The following is a 19,760-nucleotide window of genomic DNA, read 5'->3' on the forward strand; positions in this document are numbered from 1 at the left end:
TATAAGATGGTGTGCACTACTTACTGAATGCAAGGTGTATGGAATTAATGAAAGAGCAGGCAGCACATAAATCCTTGGAGTGACATGACTGTCATTTCCCTCCAGGATTACCTCCTGCTCTCCAATGATATGCAAGCCTTCCTGGCCTGAGAAGACAACATTATCTCTTCTCATTTAAACCTTAGCACAACATCCAAATAGCTTGGAGTACATTTATCCCCATGTTATTTATTATTAATTGTAATTGATAGTAGGCAATAGATTACAAGTTCTTAAACCTGATACAGATTGCATATCCAGTTTAACCATTTTCTGTTCTGCAGAAACAACATTACCCACAGAGATGCCAACAACTTCATCAACCATCAACTTCATACCAGGTAATTATCAATTTGCACCATGTCTATCTCCACATAGACATTGGTTCTAACTCCAAGGATCTGTCATGGATTTTTCAATGTTCAAATAGACACAGATTTCTCACAAGATGGTGTGCACCACCCACTGAATGCAGTACGTATGGAATCCATTAAAGTGTGTGCTGCAGATAAATCCTTGGAGCCACATGATGGCATTACCTGCCATAGTTACCTCCAGCCTTCCACTAATATGCAAGCCCTCCTGACCTGGGAAACTATATTATCTCTTCTTAAGTGAACCTTACCCCAATTTCCAAATAACTTGGAGCATATTTATCCATTGTTCTGCCACTCTTCACTAATTTCCAAGACGACCTTCACTTTGAGAACTCCATCCATTGCACCCTTCCCCTTGAAGAGCATTCAAGCATTACTCATTGTAGTTTAGCCGCAAGTGGAATGAGGTGAATTTGTCTGTGTATGTAAGTGCGTGTCCGTGCCTATGTTGGGACAGGACAACCAAAGTACCCAAACTAACTTGAAAACCACTGTCAGCCAACTCACTTTGCATAAATTTTCTAAAGAATGATTCTGAGTATTAATACATTTTGAATATTATTTTTAAATTGAAAAATTTGTGAGAAAAAATAAAACTAATTTTATTTTTTACTTTGACAAAGGGCTTAGACCCAAAATTTTGGTTTTGCACTTTTGTTATAAACACCACTGCGTGACTTGCTGAGGTTCTACAGCAATTTTGTGCATGAAATAAGTTTTTCTGTCATTTCCCCACAACACCTGGGAATCAATTATTTTAAAAGACCATAGGATCATGAGACCTTAAGCCTGATACAGATGATAAAATAGTTTAACCTCTTAATTTGTTTTTTTTCTAGAAACAACATCATCTTCAGAGATACAAACAACTTCATCGACTGCCAGATACACGACAGGTAAGTAGATACTTTGACGCAATGTACACTTTAGATTCAAACTCTGCATGATCTGTCATGTCTGTGGGTTCTCATAAGATGGTTTGCAAAACTTACTAAATGCAGGGTGTGTGGAATCAGTGAAGGAGCAAGCAAACATAAATTCTTAGAACAACATAACTCCAGCTCTCCAATAATATGCAAGCCTTCCTGGCCTGAGAAGACAATATATTTCTTCTCATTTAAACCTCAGTGCAGCATCACAAGACCTTGGAATACATGTGGAGTCAGTTTCACGAATTTCCAAGACTGCCTGCATACTACACCTCCCCTTTGAGAAGAACATTTGTGATTTTAGAAGGAGGGTTTCAGGAGGTGAGGCATCATCCATGGAGAAATGGATAGTTAACATGAGGGGGAACTTCTTTACTCAGAGAGTGGTAGCTGTGTGATCTTACGGGAGAAATAGTGGCGGCGGAGTCAATTGTATTATTTAAGAAAAGGTTGGACAGGTATATGGATGAGAGGAAGATGGAGGGTTATGGGCATTGTGCAGGGAGGTGGGATTAGAAAGGGGTGTTTGGTTCGGTGCGGACTAGAAGGGCCTAATGGCCTGTTTCCGTGCTGTAATTGTTATGTTAAGGTTTCAGGTTGGGATCCTTTTTAATGATATGCTTTGGCTGTTTGCATCACCCTTGCCCAAAGAATTTTGATAGTGGGTGGTGAACATCTGATTCAATTTCAAGGTATTATAACTCAATACTGACTCTGAGAAAGTTAATGAGAAGTAAAGCTGACTGACTGATTTTATCCTGGATCTACAGAAACAACATCAGTGACAGAGATACTAACTGCACCTATATCAACCAGCAGCTACACTACTGGTAAGTAACAGCAAATACTTTGCAGCAAGTTTACTGGCAAGAGGATTTTGTTTCGGCTTCATAGACAGCTGATGCAAACTGTCTTGGACGTACCTTCTAAATAATGACAGGAAGTTTCAAGGCTTAAAATTTTATCCTGACCCACAACCACAGGCTTTGCCCCTCTCTTTGATCACTGCATTGCGGACGGGGACAGATGTACCCTGTCCTCTCAAAGGAGAAGCCCAATTCAAATCCGTTACAGTAATGTCAAACTAGCTTCATATCTACTGTGTACTCATGAAAGCTGTGTTTTCATGATTATATGAAACATCTCCGACATGCATAGACATGCCATCAAATGTGAAAATAATACTACGTTTTGTTATTCTTGAAGGATGATAGGATCATCTCTAGGAATTATGAAGGAAGACAGCAAAGAAATTAAGGATGTACCCAACTTCAGAATTAGTGTGAGAAGTTAGCTCTATGGGCAAGCAGCAGGAAGAGAAGCAATGGTTTTCCCTTTCCAAGCCCACAATGCAGCATGTGATGTCCTTCTCCTATTTTCTCCTTTGTATATTGATTTTAAATTGTCATTTTGTTTATTTAACATCATATACTTGATGAGAGGAAATTTTGTCAAAATTCATGGAAGGAAGGCCATGCTGGGTGGCTGAGCAGACGTGTATCTCTGAGCTCTCTGAGAAAATTCTCTAAAAGACAACCTAAAAGTGGTTTTAACGAAACATTTTGAACTAAAAAAGTGTGGATACATCTTTTAAAGATTAATATTGAAGAATGACTAGATGATCCCACGGGAAGAAGCCAAAATTCGTGATTGGAAAAAACTGAAGCCTCGCCAGTCGCCTTGACAGAGTGCGGGTGGAGATGCCTCCTTCTCTCAACAAACACCAGACTTTGAAACTCTGCTGCAAGAGTTTGGAGGTCTGAGTAAACATGTTACAAGTGTGGAGAATGCCATTAAAGAGCTTACCACTACAGTAAGAGATGTGGGTGAAGCTATTAATGATCTAAATGAAAGAGTGGGCAGAGCCAAGAAAGATCTTGGCAAACACAATAAACAAATCGAAGAACTAAAGAAACAAACTGAACAATGGGTGATAGATAAGCAGCTTCTTTTGGACAAATTGGATTATATGGAGAACTTCAATCAGAGGAAAAATGTGCAAATTGTTGGCCTGAGAGAAGGTGCAGAAGGCAGAGATGCTGTGAAATTCTTCGAGACTTGGATCCCTCAAGTGGAACACGACAAATTGAAGCGATGGTGATGGGGTGGGGGCAGGTCTTCTCTTCCTCATTCAATTCGAAAGCAGCGGGCGTGGAAATTTTGATTAATAACTATGTCCCAATCTCTGTAGAAAATGTCTCCATGGATCAAATGGGTAGATATGTAATGGTAAATGGCAAACTTTACTCAGAATCATGGACGTTAATGAATATTTATTCCCCAAATTATGATGACGAGGTCTTTATGAAGGACATATTTAAAAAAACTAGAGGGAAGGAAAAATATATTGATTGAGTTTTGTTTGGATCCAATCCTAGATAATTTGGCAAAAACGGCAACGAGCCAAGTCAGCTACATTAACTCTCTGATATATGAAATATTTAAACGATGGATGTATGGAGGCAGTCTAAATCTGAGGAGAGAGATTATTAATTATATTCAAAATATTATGACTAATGTAGCAGAATATATCTATTTTTGCTATCATTGAGTCTGAAAGATTGAGTAGTAAAAACTGAATACTTCCTAGGCTGCACTCAGATCTCTCGCTGCTAATCTTGGTAATACAATTAGTGGAGAAGCAGGAAAATAAATACAGATGATGATTAAATATGATGTTATCAAAAAGGAAGGATTTTAAATAATTTATATGACAAAGGTTGAACTTCTTTGTGAAACTAATTTCGGATCAACGTACAATAGCTTTTTAATATGGGATACGTTAAAGGCATATTTGAGAGGACAAATTATTTCATATACAGAAAAGATTGAAAGACAATTTGATGTAGAAATAAATAAATTGGAGATGGAAATAGAGAAATTATAAAAAGAATATCAAAGGATAGGAATAAAGGCAAATATAGATCACTGGAAAATAAGAAAATCCAATACAACACCTTACAAACATATAGAATAGAAAAGACTATGTTAAGTACAAAACAGAAATACTGTGAATTGAGAGAAAGAGTGCATAAATTATAATGAGGGCAACTGAAGATTGAAGAATCAGTGAGAGAAATAAATACGATAAAAAGGAAAAATGACACAATTACAAAATCAAAAAGATAATGAAAAATTTCAACAATATTACAAAAAATTATGTAAATCTGACAATTATATAGACTAATAAATTTAGAAGAAACTTTTAAAATTTAAAACTTAAATTGTGAAAGAAAATAAAACTAAATATTTCACTTTTGCCTTTACAAAGCGATGAGACCGAAAATGTCGTTTAAGTATCTTTGCCAGCAATACTGTTGAATGACCTGCTGAGTTTGTGCATTAAAAAAACAAATTGCTTCTGACATTTCTCCTTAAAATCTTGGTATCATTTGTTGTAAATGACTTCAGGCAATGGAATGATGAGAGCTTAAGCCTGATACAGATTGTATATCAACTTAACTAATATTTGTTTCTCTTTTCTAGAAACTACACCATCTCCAGAGATACCAACAACAACTTCATCCACCACCAGCTACATAACAGGTAAGTAGAAGCTTGCACTGAAAATGCCTCCACTTAAACATTAGAATCAACTCTAATATGATCCGTCATGATTCGTCAATGTCAAAACATGTGGGTTGCCATAAGATGGTGTGCACAACGATACTGATTTGCAAGAATGCCCTCGCGTTGAGAAGTCCAGCCATAGTGCACGTTCCCTTTGAGGAGAATGTTTGTGCTTTTAGCTGGAGGGATTCAGAAGGTAATCAGCATTCAAGGTGAGAAATGAACATTCCCTGTCTCAAGTCGGGACCCTTTATACTGATCGGCTTGAGATGATTGCATTTCATTCTCCCCGTGCATTTCGATAGTGGGAGAAGACATCTGATACAACTCTATGGTCCTTAAACTCAACACCGACTCAGAGGTCCTCAATGTACTTATTTTATTCCTGCTTTTTAGAAACAACATCAGTGACGGTCATACTGACTGCACCTACATCAACCAACAACTACACAACTGATATATCACATCACTTTATACACTGCATCAAGTTTACAAACACAAGACTTTGGTTTCTAACCAGGGAGCTGTGTCATGGTGTTAAATGTGCTTATGCTATAGACAATTGATATTTCCAGCAGCGATTCTGTCAACAAGCACTAATCATTGCCAGCTTTATATACCGAGCACAGACACGATCTCCACAAATGTACTGGTTTTAAATTCTGCACACTCTGTCATTGAACAAGTCACAAAATAGAACTTTGATTCCATCACAAATTATTTTCTCTAGTTGTTTAGTTAACAATCTTTTGTGGGGGTGTGTGGGTGTGGGTGTGGGGGTGTGTGGGTGTGTCGGTGTTTTCAACTGGGATAGGGAAATGAAAGCATTCAGAATAAATTCAAAAAGGTCTTGCCAGCCAGCTTCACACTTTACTTGAACAGAATGATTTTATGTCCATCATATGGCAGAATCACTTGGAAAAACAAATTCTGTCTTAAAATAATTGGAACTACCAAACATTTTCAAATAATGTTTTTAGTTTTAAAAGCGTTGTTAGGAAAAAAGGGAATCAAAGTAACAAAAGCTTTCCCAACATTTCCCCCTAAATTATTGGCCATTAATTATTGTAATTGACCATAGGCAACAGAATGATAGATCCTTAAACCTTCTTTAGATTCTGCATCCAGTTTAACCATTTTTCTGTTTTCTAGAACCAACATTACCGACGGAGATACCTACTACTTTATCAACCACCAACTACATACCAGGTAATTAACATTTTGCAAGTCGTATAACTTCTCATATGAATTAAATTATCACTCCAATCGTCTGCCATTCATTTTGCTTTGTGAACAACCGCCATGAGTTCGCTCAAGATTGTGTGAACAACCCACTGAATGCAGCACATGTGAAATCCATGCAAGTTCTTCTGAAGATAAATCCTTGGAGCCACAGGACTCACATTGTCCATCATGTTTACCTGCAGCCTTCCAATGATATACATGCCCTCCTGACTCATGAGGATAAACGTTCTCAATTGAACTCATCCTAAGATTTAAATAATTTGAACCACGTTTGTCCCTTATTGTGCCCCTCTTCACTAATTTCCAGGACTGCCTTACCTTGGAGAACTCCAGCCATGTAGCCCTCCCCTTGATGATCATTCAAGCATTTTGTATTTCAGTTTAGTCGTAACTGGAATGAGCTGAACTCAGTGTGTGCGACTGCCTTTGTTCGTGCGTGTGTACTTGTCTGTCCGTTTCTGGTCATGTGTGTGCTTATCTTTATGGATCTCCACATGTCTGCGTGAGTGTGTGTGTGTGTTGGTTGGACAGCGCAAGTAAACTACTGAAATAACTTCAAAACAGCCATCAGTCACCCACACACTTTTATTCAACTGTTAAAAGAATGATTCTTTTTTATTATAATAGATTAATAAATATAGAATATATTAAAATTTAAACTTAAATTGCAAAAATCTTATTATATTTTTCCCTTTACAAAGAGATCAGACCCGAAATGTTGGTTATATATCTTTGCTAGAATTACTGTTGCATGACCTGCTGATTTTTTATTAGTTTGTGTATTAAATAACAATTTGTTTCTGACAATTCTCCACAAAATCTTGGTGTCATTTGTTGTTTATTGACCAGGCAATGGAATGATGAGAGCTGAAGCCTGATACAGTTTGTATATCAACTTAACTAATATTTGTTTCTCTTTTCTAGAAACTACATCATCTCCAGAGTTACCAACAACAACTTCATCAACTACCAGCTACATAACAGGTAAGTAGAACCTTATACTGTGAATGTCTCAGTGTAAACATTAGATTCAAACTCTACATGATCTGTCATTTATTTGTCAATGCGAATGTCTATGGGTACTAAAGAAAATGCCCTTTGTGTGTAATCACGTTAAGTGCAGCCACACTTAAATACTTTGTTGACGTGGCTGGCATTGCTGTTCGGGTTTACCTCCAGCTCTCCTATGATATGCAATCCTTCCTCACCTGAGAAGAGAAGGCATTTCTTCTCATTGAAACCTCAGCACAACATCCAAATACCTTGGAGTTCATTTGTCGCCATATTGTGCTAGTCTTCAGTAGTTTCCAGAACTCGCTTTACGTAGAGAACTCCTGCCATCACCACCCTTTGAGAATAAATTTTGTGCTTTCAGCTGGATGGACACATGAGGTGAGGTAGCATCCTTGGAGAGAAATGAACATTTCAGGTTGAATCTCTTTCTCCCTGTTCCTCTTGATAAGGGGTGGGGACATCTGAACAATCCAAGGACTTTAATCTCAATAAGTCTCTCAGAAGCTTAATATGCTGAATAGGAGACTGATTAATTTTATACCCGATCTACAGAAATAACTTCAGTGACAGAGATAATCACCACACCTACATCAACCAGCAGCTACCCAGCAGGTAGGTGACATCAGTTTAAACCTTGCAGCAAGTTTATTTGCTTGAGGATTTTGTCTTCTATCTCTGAAATTGTGCCATTTTGAAAGGGCAGTTGATGCTCACGGTTACTTATCGGTCTCAGACATTCCTTTGTAAAGTACATTTCAGAAAAATACCTGGATTTTGTTTTATAAATCATGGGGAACTTTGAGAATTATATTTCAATAATATGTTTCACAAAAGTTTGACAAAAGTTGGTAAATTACATCATGAATCATGTGAACACTTACAAACACATAAATGATATGTGCCTCCAAATAGGAAGGGGTTTGCTTCTATTAACTTTTTTTGAACAAAGTTTTTACATATCAAGCTAATTGATAGTCAAGACCTCAAATAGTGAGCTGTTTAATCTGGTCTGTTACGGAGTCCAGAGGACTCCAAAAACAAGCACCACATACAGAGTTACTTAAACAAAAGTAGTTTTTAACTATAATTGAATGAGAAAACAGAATTAAACTTTATCTTATTACTTAACCTACTTAATCCCCCTTTTAATACTAAGCCCAGGTGTGTGTCATGTATATTTAAGATTAGAAAATTTCTTTGGATCACAGTCCAATCTCATTGGTAGCAGGCAATTCTTGTACTGTGCACAGAAGTTAGTATTAACTAAGTTCTTTGGTGTTTAACAGGCAAATGGTTACTACTCAGGAGGGTACTTGCTGATTTTCGGAGAGATTCCTTTTCCAGGACATCCACAACTGATTCCTTCTCAACCAGTCTTGCTGGTGAAACTTGACCCCTTCAGAGTTCTCCAGATGAACTTCTTTCTTTCAGGTCACCTTTCACGCTGCCAGTCTTCTCCTTTGACCAGACAGCCTTCCAAAGTTTGCCAGCGTGACCCCCAGAACTGATTTATGTGTCTCTCCTCTCTCTTTCACACCCTCCCTCTCTGAGGGCAAAACTGTTCTCTGCCTGCCTGCAAAGTTCATATGCTCTCCTAGGCAAACTGTGTTCTGCAGCCTAGTTGCTTTCTGCAAGAAGCATTCTGCAAGAAGCATTCTGCAAAGATTCTGTTTTAAAATGTTTGTGTGCAACCTACTCTATCAATTCCTCCCAAACCACCTCTAAATACTCTGTCACAGGTCAATGTTGTGTTATTAGCTATTTCATGAATGGGCACACTAATAATGATCATCACCCAAGACAAAGCCCAAGTGTACTGCAGTTAGAGAGCAGATACTGACATGGAGACTGATTATGGGTGATTGATGGTACGTGCTATTCAAATGGATGAGGGGTTTAACCCTCATTATGAACAGGTTTGAGGAAACAAGGATCAAGAGTCTTCACTAGGCTAGCAATGTCAGTAGTGTGTGTCAAGTCAGAGTCACTGTGAGATTTTGAGTGTCAGTTCCCAGCCAAAGATTCCACCTGAGGATTGTGTTGAGGGAGGAGTTGTCATCTTAGGGGTAATGATAAATAGCTTAGTTGTGTCCCATTCCAATGCTGCACGATGAAGGTTTAGAGGCCCTGCAGTTGAACAGATACAAAGGTGTCTGCAATGGAGGCAAAGAGCAAACTATGACAAGTCAGCAAGAAGCTTAGAGTCTGGCACAACATGACACAGTGAGACTCAGTAATTCCAACACTTGGAACAAAAAGGAGGAAGTAAATCCAAGATCATACACTGTCAGAACAGAGAATTGTTACAGGTTATATTAGCATGGCTATGGATAAATAGGTCTTGAAAAGAGATAGATTGTAATGGTTTAGTGGGTCACTTCACAGAGTAACACTTCAAAAAAGACATCTTATTTAAAATGCAAGAACTTTGCTGAAGCTAGACGTTGAGACTCCGGTTGATTTTGCAGAGACAATGGAACTGCTTTAGAAAGAACTTCTAAAGGAGGTACAAATGGAACAGAATCCAGGCTCAAGTACTGATAAGATCATTCAAAGATTGGGTTTGGAGCCTTGGGAGAGATCATTTGGTTTTTACAAGCAGAGAGAGGAAAAAAGAAACAGGATTCTTTTCTTGGGGAGAGGGAAGTCAGTTCTACAGTAGCAGTTGAGGCGACAAAATAGCAAGTTGGCAGGCTTGTTGAAAGACCCCATTTTGAAGACTGGTTGTGAGTTCCGAGTTGATCTGTTCGAAACCTTATAGTCCTTACAAGAGGAAATGGCTGACTAGAATCTTTCTCCTGAAATAAGGGAAACAAAAGAAACTCTGTGGTAACGTGGAAGAGGTTATCTTTTGGAAAACCCATGATGGGGCAAGTTTCTTCGGCAAGACGGTGAAGTGACTGATTGGAGGAAATCAGTTTGTATGTGTCCAACGAGCAACAAATTTCTCTCAAACCAACAAGAGCCTTCCCGAGTGGTAACCATTTAACATTCACCAAAGCCTGGTGATGATTCATAAATGTTAAATTCTGTACACAGTACAAGAATTGCCTGATACCGGTGAACTTGGAGAAACAAAGAACTTTCCTGAACATATACACATTACATACATGTGCATTTAGAATTAGAATTTGTACTATCACAACTCCCTTCTATCACTAATGTGTATATGTACAGATTGTAGTGTAGGATGACTGTGATTGGCTGAGAGTGTAGCCACGCCTAAAGGGTTGCTCCTTGCCAGACCAGGTCATTCTGGACTGGTCAACCTACATATGATACGCTCCAGTCTTCTAGTTAATAAAAGCCTTGGATTCGATCAACAAGCCTTTGATTCTTTTGATGCGCTCTACAGGAGTTAAGTTAGATTATGTTAAGTTAATAGTAATAAGGTTTGATCTTATTATGTTTAAAGAAAATTAAAAGCAACTTTGTTTAAGTAACCATTGTCTTGGTGAATTTCTATTGCTGCTAAGTTTTGGAGTCCTCTGAAAAGGAATTGAAAGAGCCTGCTGAAAATGCAAGGCACTGTAGGAACGCAAAAATGCAGATCAAGCCTGCACAGCAACAGAGGAAACACCACCAGTGTTAGAGAGTTATGGACCAGCAGCGCTGACACAAGAACATGTGTTAAGATCCATACGTGTTATCAAATCACCTGACAGACTGAATCTCTAAAAGAAAAACTGCACACTTAAAATGTTTGTGCTGCTGATGTTATGTTTACATTTGTGTTGAACTTTAAATTGAAATGAATACTGTATTGGCATGTAAAGTTGTTAAACATCTCAAGGAAATGGGATGTAGTAATTGAGTGCTAGTGATCCTCTTGACCATTAGAGGGAGTCAGAGACTAGTTTGTTGTAGCTTCAGTTGGATGCCTCCACACGATCGTGAATGATTTCTATAGCTAATAAAAGTGTAGCTATTTTAAAAGAAGCCAAGTTTATTTATTACAATAAAAGAAATATCACAATCATCATTAGAAATGTCCTTAAAATTTAACAGTAAAGTTTCACATGTTGGTCCAATCATAAACCTTTAAATGTACATACTCCTAGAATGACAAACTGTGTGAGGAAACTGTGAGACGTGAAGTTTGTGGCACCAATACAGCTGTTGATTCTGATTGAGAGCGTGTGTCAGAGATGTGGTTAATTGAGCAATGACTGAGGCTGGTATTATGCATATGCATTTATTCTGGGCAATATGGATGGCAGTCTCAACCAGGGTTTTATTCTCTCATTGCTTTAGAAACCGATAAGGCAATAAGAAACAATTTGTAGGAACGCATCTCCATTTATAACATGGGATATAATGGAAATTTGGATTTGGTGTCATAAATCACAATATAGATGTTTTGTGAGGAACAAAACCTTTCTGCCACCAGTGAAAGGCTCTAATTTCTTAAATCAGTGTCATTTCTGCAGACCCACCCTCCAATGTCACAGCCTAAATGTTGTCCTACTTTAAGCAGAGCTGCATAGGTTGGGGTACTGCAGCTGACTCTTAATATTGGCCTCTGTTACAAAATTCAGATGAGAGCAGAAGTATTCTTAATACTGTGGTTTTTGTGATTAAAAGGTAGCATGTCATTGGTGTCAAGTGTTAGGCCTGGAAGATTTAGCCCTTGTCTCTTTAATGAAAGGACATTTGGGGGAATAACCACAAATACCAACATTGCTTGTGACACCAACAAGCTGAATACGAAAAGTTAGAAGTTAAGCTCAATACAATATCATAATGTCATTATAATCTGCTGTGTCCTTGTGATAGTACAGATTCTATCACCAATGTGTATATGTACAGATTGTAGTGTAGGATGACTGTGATTGGCTGAGAGCGTAGCCACACCTACTGGCAGGTCTTCAAGGATTGCTCTTAGCCAGACCAGGTCATTCTGGACTGGTCGACCTACTTGTGATACGCTCCAGTCTTTTAGTTAATAAAAGCCTTGGTTTGGATCAACAAATCTTTGGTTCTTTCCCTGCGCATTACAGACCTATTTTCTGCTCTATTAGAAACAACATCAACAGAGGTATCGGCAACAACTTTGACCACCAGCTACCCAACAGGTAAGCGATTGACAGCAATTTATCTTTGCACCAAGATTGTTTGCTCAAAGACTCTGGATGTGCCATTCAGAAAGCAACAAAGTAAATTTTCTCAGATTGCCGATCCGATTGTTTGCTTTTAAAAAGATTGTAGCTGTGGAATTTCTGTTGAAAATTATGAGGAATTTTGATAGGATTTATATTTTGTTCTAGCCCCTTTCACACTTGCACTAAAATGTCCTGGGATAGGAATGGGAATTTGGCTTTTCACACTTGACCACTCCTAACTGGGACACTGAATGCTTTCACACTTGCAAGGAGCCATTCCTGGGGTTAGGACTGTTCTACCTTCTGCTGGTGACGTCACAATGCATCGAGTGATGGTGGACCTGTCCTAAATATTATGATCTTATATTTGAAAATTAATTATGGTCAATAACATAATTAAGCTTTATGTACAACACAGTATGAGCCCTTCAGCCCTTGTTCTTGTTGTGTTGACTTATATTGTGCTAACTGCTAATGTCAATCGATCTGTCAGTTTTACATTTTGCCCAAAATGTCAAAAGTATCACATTTTAATGTATACAATACCTAGAAACATTTGAAAAATAAAAATCTTTTTAAAAATAATTGAAACTAACAAAAATATGTACTTTTAGATTTGAGAATATGTTTAGAATAAAGAGAAACTAAATAATGAAAATATTTCCAACATTTGCTCACATTAATTATTGTAAATGACTGCAGGCAACAGATTGAGAAGTCCTTAAACCGGATACAGATTGTGTAGCCATCTTAACCAGACAATCTTTTTCTGTTCTCTAGAAACAACATTACTCACAGGAATACCAACATCAACCACCAGCTACGTATCAGGTATTATTTGTACCATTGCATTTCTTCACATACTCATTGGATTCAAACTCCACATGATCTGTCATGGATCGGTCAAGGGTGGCACAGTTAGCAACGCTGTTATAGCGCCAGCAATCATGGTTGGGGTTAGAATCCTGTTTATTCGTTCTCCCTTTGTCTGGGTTTCTTCCAGGGGCTCTGGTTACCTCCCACCATTCAAAACACAAGGGAGGGTGTAGGCTAATTTGGTGTAATTAGGCACATAGGCTTGTGGGCAGAAATGGCCTGTCACCATGCTGCATGTCTAAATTTTTAAAAAAATTTTCAAAGTTATTACAAGTCTGTGAGCTTTTATAAGACAGCGTCCACACTCTCTGAATGCAATCTGTGTGGAATCAGTGCAAGTTCATGCAGCATGTAAATCTTTGGGTGGTCTTTCCATAGGAAAGACTTAAAGCAGAACAAGCCATCTTGGGCTGATGCAGCCTAGTTTGACTGTTGGCTCTTGGTTGCAGAGTCCATGGAACAACCAACTGGACATTGATTTTCAGATTGTATTTTCTCTGCCACCTATTTTGTGGCCCGTATGGACCATGATTGATTGTTCCCTGTCTCTAACACTGGAACATTTGGGGATTGAAATAAATTCTGGCATTGCTAATCCCACATCCTGTAAATTATTTTTAAAAGTAATCAGCATTTATACAGAATCGACATTTCTACAGATGCATTATATCCAGAGTCAATTTTTCTATTGTATAGGAACAACCTCACCAACAGAGATACTGCCTACAACCACATTAACTGGTAGCTACACAAATGGTGCATGACAGTTGGGTATACTTTGCCCCATCTATATCTCCAGATGGCCAAATTTTCCTTTCTTAATGTGATAATAAAATGCAGTTTTTTGTTCCAAATATTTTTTGAATTATTTACATTACAGTAATAATATTTTCCTCCATTGGAAGGAAAATTTTCTGTTGTCCATCCACAATTTCAATGAAAGTGACAGTAGGTTTTTCAGTCTCCACAGATTTATTTCTTTTACAAATCTGTTCCATCTGAAATGAGCAGGTAACAAAATATGGCTTTCATGGTTCCACCACAAATTTTGTTTTGTAAATGCTTTGAATTTGGACATGATGTTTTTAAATCCAAGAGGCAGGTTGTTTGCAATGTGCACAACTTCAACACCCACATTCTGGTTGAAGGAAGCTCGAAGCAAGCAGCGCCATCACTGCATAGCTTTGTGGATGTAGTGTGACTGATGAGGCTTGCAACATTATTAAAATGGTTTGGGTAAGGTGAGGCCAATTGATGTTGGTGATAAATCCTAATTGGCAGTGATTGTTGGAGCATGTGATTTTAAATGAAGCAACGGCTTGGGTGTAGACAGTTGAGCCTGCTGCATCACAGCTTCAGCAGCCTGGATTCAATCCTGACCTCCAATGCCGTCCAAAATAAAATCCAAGCATCCATGGTAATGCATTTCTTGGGGATCCAGAGTTATTTCATCACAAGATCAGCTTTCTGAAGTAGATGAATGGCCAGAGATATCCTGTATCAAATAAGCACCAATACATTGTGTGATAGTTCAGAATTGATAAAGAACTGGAGAAAATTGTAGGAATGAAACTTTAAGAACATTGCAAGAATTCCTCAACTACTCTTCTTCATCCATTGCCCTGGTTGAATAAAGCATGGATACAATGAATTGTACAAATCCACTAATGGTAAAATTATGATTGTAGTGCATAGAAAGAGTTACTCTGAATACTTCAAATTTAAGAATGATATTTTCTACATATGGCCATCCAGACCGACTTGCGGTGGACAATGGAAGCATCTTCACTGGAGTTGAATTTGACATTATACAGAACAACTCCAATTCTCCAAAATCCTCTTACCCAAAAATGTTTAAAAATTTCAGATAAATGAGGATATCTGAAACAAATCAAATCCTCAAACTGAAAAAACAGTTTATCTGACATAGGCCCAGTCCTGACCATTTTGTATAATTGGAGTTGTACTGTACCTCATCAAGGGTAGAATCGAACACATGTGTCCAACTCCACATTACCCAGCCTCAAATGGTTGAGTGGCAGGTGCTGTTCAAGGAGAATTGAGAAAGGTCATAACTAAAGAAATTAAGCAAAACACTGCCATTGACCACACTGCACCACAGTTGAAAACAGGTCAGACTCTTGCTATTACTGATCAATGCACAACTCAGGATACATTTAGCTGTCTTTGTCACATTTCATCACTCCTACATGTTTAAAAGTGATAAAGCATGTGGAACAACACGATGCCAGAGGTCTGATAATTAGATGGCCCTCCATTAAATCTGTTACATGAACAATATTTATGATTGTGATGCTTTGTTTGTGCCTGACTAAATGTTTGTGAGTGTTGAATTGTTGTTGAGGCCATACCAGATGTTATACATTTCAATCATCAGTTCAGCTGGCAAAGGCAATGGATCCAAACACTTCCTCACCTACTGAATTTGTGGTCATGAGGGAGGATGCATCTCTAGATGTGATGGTGCCATCAAAGGTTGATGTTCTTGTTTGGTCTGGTCTGTATTGTTTTCAATGAGCCAGAAAACACTGAGATGTTGCATTGGTAAATATTATAAAGGGACAGAATCTAGAACAAGGAATCACTTTTTAAACAAAATGAAGGGACAAGACAGAAATGGGACAAAGTTTTTTCCCCCCCCCTCTCTCAGATTATCCTTTAGCAGGCTGTTTAACACCTGTACATAGCCACTGGCATAAGGACTGGGGAGTTGAACCTTTCAGAGCACTGCCTTTTTAGTGACACAATATTTTTTTTTAATAAAAAGAGAAATTTTTTTTGAAGAGACATTCTCCAGTCCTCAGTAAAATCTTGAGGAAGTATATTGTTGAAATTGCTATGAAACGGTAATTTTTCGAAGTGTCCTTTCGATCATTGTGAAGGCACAGGTTTGCTGTTCTGGAGTCCACATTAAGAAATATAACAGAACTGAACCAACTGTATATTTACCTCAGGAGCCAACATTCCACCAATTCCTCCCCATTCTGGATTGCACCTCATTGAGAAGAGAAAAATCTACCTTTACATCATGACACTGCCCCTAAAATGTTCATTATTCAATGAAAATTTTGTGCTGAGATTATGTAAATAGTACAGAAACATGAAAATATTGAAGTTAGGGTCCAATTTGTCCAGTCTCCAAATCTTTCTCTACCCTGCTATTTTGCTGATAAATCCATGCAAGTGTGGGATGTTGTTGTACTTGCCTATCCAGTTAAAAAAAAAGAAATTGGAGTTAAACAATTAGGTGAAATAATTTTGCATTGACACAATGAACTCTGACACAGTTGAATTTAACAAGGAGATTCTCTCATTCCATTAGAATTTAATCTGAATTGCAGATTGTTCACTAATTATTTGTCTCTTTATACTGTTCATTGTTAGTTTTCCTTTCTTTATACAATTCTGCAATTAATTGTATTTAATTTAAATCACTGGTTTAGTCCCTGCAGTAATATCTTTATTGAGAAGAACAGAAGTAAAGAAAGCATTATCACCTCTGAATTTTACGAATGATTTTTAGAATCTACAGTGAAAGAGGAAACAGGTGCATAGCAAATCCATGAGCATCTATAAAATAAGCTGCTTATTCAGTTTTTACTGAAAGCTCCAATGAAATATTTGGCTTTACTTTCTGACTATTAATTATGTTTTTATTTAGGCATGATAACTGCAAGTCAACCAAACACCATTACAGGTAACACCAATATTTAAAGAATAAGCAAAGTCTTTCACTGTAATTTAAGTACTTGGGTCAATGAATATTAAGTCAACTTCATTGCCATTGCACTGATGGCTGATAAAGTCAATGACTGGCCTTTCTTCCATCTGGTACCTAATTATTAAGTCACAATGTGCTTTGATTGCCGTTCATTTTAAAATTTTCCAGTTGATCTCTGCTCACTTTGGCCAAAACTAAAGTTTCAGAAAATGCTGCAAGCAAATATGCAAATGAGTTGACCGTTGACGTGAACACAGATGTCCAGGTAAATCAGTCCATTCTGAAGGATGGTCAAATTCTCGGATCATTGCTTTTCAGGAAGTGAACAAAACATGCTATCAAGGCCTGGCAATTAAAATAACCTAGGCTTTGGTTCAAGAGCATCCATTCAGTTTTCAAACTCATTTCATTATTCATCCATTTAAAACCTGTAGTTTTTTTTTTTGCACCTTTCTTTCTCACAGGTGATAATGCTCTATTCCAACCCAGCAACATCCCATTTCTGCAGGCTTGAGAAGATGAACTTCAAAACAAATTTGAAATTTCTGCTGTTTCCATCCAACATTCTCTTTATATTGCTGAGTAGGAATGGCAATGGCTTTCCTGTCATGTGCAATTTTGTTCTGTGAATTCAGGCACTTTAAAAATTGTGTTCAGATTGTAAACTCATTTATGCATCTTCCTTGCAGCCAGAGAGAAACAAACCATCTCTGTCAGAGTCCGATTTTAGAAGTTCTGACCCAGGATTCCATTTCACTGTTTTGCCTGACATTCATTTGAGTTTATGTCAATGACAAAGTTGATCAGCTCATTGTTTATTTCACAGAACTGTTTTGCAATGGAGAATGGTCACCCTGGTATAATGGAAATACACCATCTATTCAGAACAATGGTGATTTTGAACTATTAGAAGAATTACAGCAAACACTGTGTCCTTTCTTTCCCTATAAAATAAGTAACATCATTTGTGAAGCTGTCAAGTTCCCACAGCGACCAATAAGTGAAACAGGTGACATTGTTACATGTGATATAAAGAAAGGACTGGTATGCAATTATACTGAACAGACTTCCAGGGATCGCATTATGTGTTTGGACTATAGAATTAGAGTGTGCTGTGAGCAAACACAAAATCAGTCCACAAATGGTACATCCACAATTCCCACAACCTTTGAGTCCACATCAATAACTCCAGAATCATGTTTGTGCAACTCTAACCCTCCGAGGAAGGTAAGGAAGTCTGACTCAATTCTTAGAGCATTAATATGTGGAGTCACTGTGCATAATTGAGGAAAATTAGTCATTTTGATAATCAACTGACATACTTTAGTTTGGAAGTTTCTCAAATATTGTTAAATTTTCTTATTTAAAATTGTTACATTGTTATTATTTTAGCATTTTTGAAGACTGCAAAAAATTGATCATTATACTCACTCAGTGTTAACATGTTGTGGGTATTTTGATAGGTTTTACCAGTCATCTTCAGCTGAAGTTAACCAAGTAGTATGTCAGGAACAGCATCAGAAAGATGTAATCAGTTCTTCGAAACAGAATATTAACCATGTTCAACCAGCGAAAGTTTTAATTTCAGAAAGACAAAAAGTTATACCTTAACAATGCCTTATACAATTTCAACATCCCAACTCCTGTATTCTATACTCTGATCCCTAAAGGCCGCCTTCGCCACCCTAAAGGCCGCCTTCGCCACCCTAAAGGCCGCCTTCGCCACCCTAAAGGCCGCCTTCGCCACCCTAAAGGCCGCCTTCGCCACCCTAAAGGCCGCCTTCGCCACCCTAAAGGCCGCCTTCGCCACCCTAAAGGCCGCCTTCGCCACCCTAAAGGCCGCCTTCGCCACCCTAAAGGCCGCCTTCGCCACCCTAACCCCATGCGATTCAACTTTCAGAGAATTAAGTACCATGACCCCTTAAATCTCTTTGTTCCACTGCCCTCCTCAATTGTCTACCATTTAATGTGCTTGTCCTATTTTGATTAGTCCTACTAAAATGTAGCTCATCACATTTATCAGTATTAAACTCCATCTGCCATCTTTCAGCCCATTCTTCTATCCTATATCACCCTGTAATCTTTGATAATCCACAACATTATCCACAATGTGTCCACAACCCTGCCAACCTTTATCATCTGCAAATTTACTAATCCAATATGACAAACACCAGTGGACTTGGTACCAATCCCTGAGGCACTTCACTCATCACCGGCCTCCAATTTGACAAAAATTTACACCACTACTCTCATCTCCCATCCAACCATTGCTGAATCCATTTCACTACATCATTAATACCCAATGCTTCCACCTTCCTTACTCACCTCTTATGGGGAACCTGGTCAAAAGCCCCAAAGTCCAAATAGACAACATTCACTGCCTTCCCCTCAACCTTTTTAGTAACCTCGAAAAACTCTACAAGACTTGTTAGACATGATCTACCCCATACAAAACCATGCTGACTACTCCAAATCGATCAGTCTTTCCAAATAGCTGTATATACACCATCTTGAAGAACACTTTCCATTAATTTACCCACCACTGACATCAGACTTAAAGGCCTACAATTACCAGGTTTACTTTTTGGACCTTTTTTTTGAACAGCAGAACATCATGAGCCACCCTCCAAGTCCTCCGGCACCTCCCCCCATGGCCTGTGATATTTTAAATATTTCTGTCAATGTCCCCACTATTTGTTCACCAACTTCCCTCAGGTTCCAAGAGAATATTTTATCAGGTCCTGGAGATTTATCCAGCTTGATCTTTTTCAAGATATCCAACACTACCTCCTCATTAACCCTTATATTATCCATGACCGTCCTTCCATATTTCTTCACTCATCTGGCTCAATATTCTTTTCCTTAG

General features: G+C 38.1%; 1 protein-coding gene across 3 annotated transcripts in view; it reads left to right on the forward strand.

Annotated features, from left to right (window-relative positions):
* The window catches only part of LOC138748174 (mucin-2-like), a 96,703-nt gene that overhangs the window by 55,338 nt on the left and 21,605 nt on the right, over window positions 1-19,760 (forward strand). For 2 of the 3 annotated variants that reach the window (XM_069907948.1, XM_069907949.1), the window contains 11 exons: window positions 324-380; window positions 1,256-1,312; window positions 2,116-2,175; window positions 4,832-4,891; window positions 6,068-6,124; window positions 7,085-7,144; window positions 7,727-7,786; window positions 12,196-12,249; window positions 13,057-13,107; window positions 16,835-16,870; window positions 17,721-18,121. In XM_069907948.1, the coding sequence (XP_069764049.1) occupies window positions 324-380; window positions 1,256-1,312; window positions 2,116-2,175; window positions 4,832-4,891; window positions 6,068-6,124; window positions 7,085-7,144; window positions 7,727-7,786; window positions 12,196-12,249; window positions 13,057-13,107; window positions 16,835-16,870; window positions 17,721-18,121 (953 nt within the window). The remainder of the gene's footprint in view (window positions 1-323; window positions 381-1,255; window positions 1,313-2,115; window positions 2,176-4,831; window positions 4,892-6,067; window positions 6,125-7,084; window positions 7,145-7,726; window positions 7,787-12,195; window positions 12,250-13,056; window positions 13,108-16,834; window positions 16,871-17,720; window positions 18,122-19,760) is intronic. The other variant, XM_069907950.1, reaches the window with a different exon arrangement.

This window comes from Narcine bancroftii, chromosome 13 (assembly GCF_036971445.1).
Source record: "Narcine bancroftii isolate sNarBan1 chromosome 13, sNarBan1.hap1, whole genome shotgun sequence".
In the NCBI taxonomy this organism is placed as follows: Eukaryota; Metazoa; Chordata; class Chondrichthyes; order Torpediniformes; family Narcinidae; genus Narcine; species Narcine bancroftii.